Source organism: Sceloporus undulatus, chromosome 2 (genome assembly GCF_019175285.1).
Source record: "Sceloporus undulatus isolate JIND9_A2432 ecotype Alabama chromosome 2, SceUnd_v1.1, whole genome shotgun sequence".
Classification (NCBI taxonomy): domain Eukaryota; kingdom Metazoa; phylum Chordata; class Lepidosauria; order Squamata; family Phrynosomatidae; genus Sceloporus; species Sceloporus undulatus.
Window position 1 is genome coordinate 6,593,253 of NC_056523.1, and position 2,136 is coordinate 6,595,388.

General features: G+C 46.4%; 1 protein-coding gene across 1 annotated transcript; it reads right to left on the reverse strand.

The window, feature by feature from the left end:
• Nucleotides 1–6: 6 nt before the first annotated feature.
• LOC121924292 (zinc finger protein with KRAB and SCAN domains 5-like) lies at nucleotides 7–2,129 on the reverse strand. Its single transcript, XM_042455632.1, has 2 exons — nucleotides 976–2,129; nucleotides 7–802 (listed from the first exon to the last, which is right to left on the reverse strand). Exons 1-2 carry the CDS (start codon nucleotides 1,387–1,389, stop codon nucleotides 548–550), a joined length of 669 nt encoding a protein of 222 aa, XP_042311566.1. The 5' UTR covers nucleotides 1,390–2,129; the 3' UTR covers nucleotides 7–547.
• Nucleotides 2,130–2,136: the final 7 nt, after the last annotated feature.

Here is a 2,136-nt window from a genome sequence, read left to right on the forward strand (position 1 = left end):
GGAAAATGCCCTATGAGTTGACCATATTACAACTATTTTAAATTTTCTCCACTGGCTGCCAATCAGCTTCCGGGCACAGTACAAGGTGTTGGTTATCACCTTTAAAGCCCTACATGGCTTGGGTCCAGCTTACTTGAAGAAGCGCCTCCTCCCCTACAATCCACTCCGCACACTCAGGTCCTCTGGGAAGAATTTACTGCAGCCTAGGAAGACCAGGTTGGCTGCAGTTTCCCAGAGGGCCTTCTCATCAGCCACTCCGAAAGTGTGGAACCATCTTGGACCCCTTTAAAAGGGTAGTCAAGACGAATCTCTTCTGGCAGGCCTTCCCAGACTGACCTCCCATTAAATGACAGCCCATCTGCCCCTGGCTGTCCTACTCCATTTGCCCAGTTTTTACTGTTTTATAATTATTTTATTATTGTAACTATGTAATTTGTGTTAGACTGTTACTATCTTGCTGTTGGTGGAGGGATGGGGATTGTCTAATTGTTTATTCTTGTATTATGTATTGTGTTATGTATTGATTATTATATTGTGCTATGTATTTTTATTTCTTTTTATTGTAACCCACCTCGATCTGTAGGGAGAGGGAGTTAAAATAAATATTACTATTATTATTACCTGTTGCAGGCACACTCAAGAGGAGGAGACCAATCTGGGAAGCGCCCACTGATTCTTTACTCATTATGGTGGTACTTCTCTCATCTTGCTGTACCATCCACTTGCACTGGACTCTCTTTCTAGAGTCTGAAAGCGCTTTCTCTGCCACAGGAAAATCACCAGCCACTTCTGCAATGAGCTCCTTTGGGAGAAAAAATAGGAGCAAGTGTCACAAAGAGAAAGATCAGCAAAGATAAAAGATCAGGAGAGGATTTAGATCTTCCCTCCATGATGATTTCCAGAAAATATTAAGCAACTGTTTGAGCTGGAGGCTTACAGCATCGTTGAAATTACTAAAATGAAATTCTCTCTCACCTGCTGCTTTTCCTGTTTCTTCTCCTCTGCCTGGCTCAGGAGGAAACCTTCGCTCAGGGCCACTGCCTGGGAACTGGTCTCTGCCCCACATTCCCTGACCCAGGCTGCCATTTCTGGGGGAAGGACAGCCAAGAACTGTTCCAGGATCACCATGTCCAGGATCTGACTCTTGGTGTGCTTTTCTGGCTTCAGCCACTGATGGCAAAGAGCCCGGAGTTGGCAGCAAACCTTTCGGGGGCCCTCAATCTCCTTGTAGCGGAAGTGTTTGAAGTGCTCCCACTGTACCTCTGAATGGGACATATCTTCTGCCAGGCTCTTCTGTGTGGTTTCTCTGCAGAATTTTCCACCGCTTCCAGCTTGAAGACATGGGTGGTCTTTTCCTAATTCAAGAGCAGCTGGGCCTTGCTTTTCCATCTTTGACAGGTGCTCCTAGATAGGTTCCAATATGGCCGAAGAGGCTCTTCACTGTGTTGCCAGAATCTCTTTCAAGTCAAAGGACTGGGGGCACTATTCCTAGAAAGTAAAAACGAACATTGGTACTTACCCGTGATACTTCCTTTCCAGCAGATGAGGGGCCTAACATCCTGTATTCTGGGTTAGCTCCTCCCAATATGTTCCTATAGGCAAGGTCAAGCAAAACAAAGGATCGGCCCCTATAGAGGGAGGAACTAGTCCACCTGGGCCTCTGTCAATAACAAGCCAAGTGAATAGTAAGGTAAAACCAAGGAACTAGCATTTATTAATAACAGCAAAAACCATTCAAGAAGGAATTCATCCAATACAAGCCAACAGAAAAAACTCAAGACAGATCTGCCAACAGGTAGGGTCGGAGGTCGCAGAGAGCACCCAGGGTTAGCAGGATGTTAGGACCCTCGTCTGCTAGAAATGAAGGTATCATGGGTAAGTACCAACATTTGTTTTCCCAGCAGACAGGCCCCAACATCCTGTATTCTGGGATTTACAAAAGGCCTCTTGACTAGGGAAGGAAGGTGCTGCTAGGAGGCTGCGGTCCCCAACACCACCTGTTGGAGGACCCGCCTTCCAAATGACGCCTTAGCGGATTGAAACACATCCAGTTTGTAATGACTTATTAAGGTGGATGGCGACTTCCATGTGGCCACCTTGGAAATTTCTGACAGGGAGGCGCTGGAGGTCAGGGCC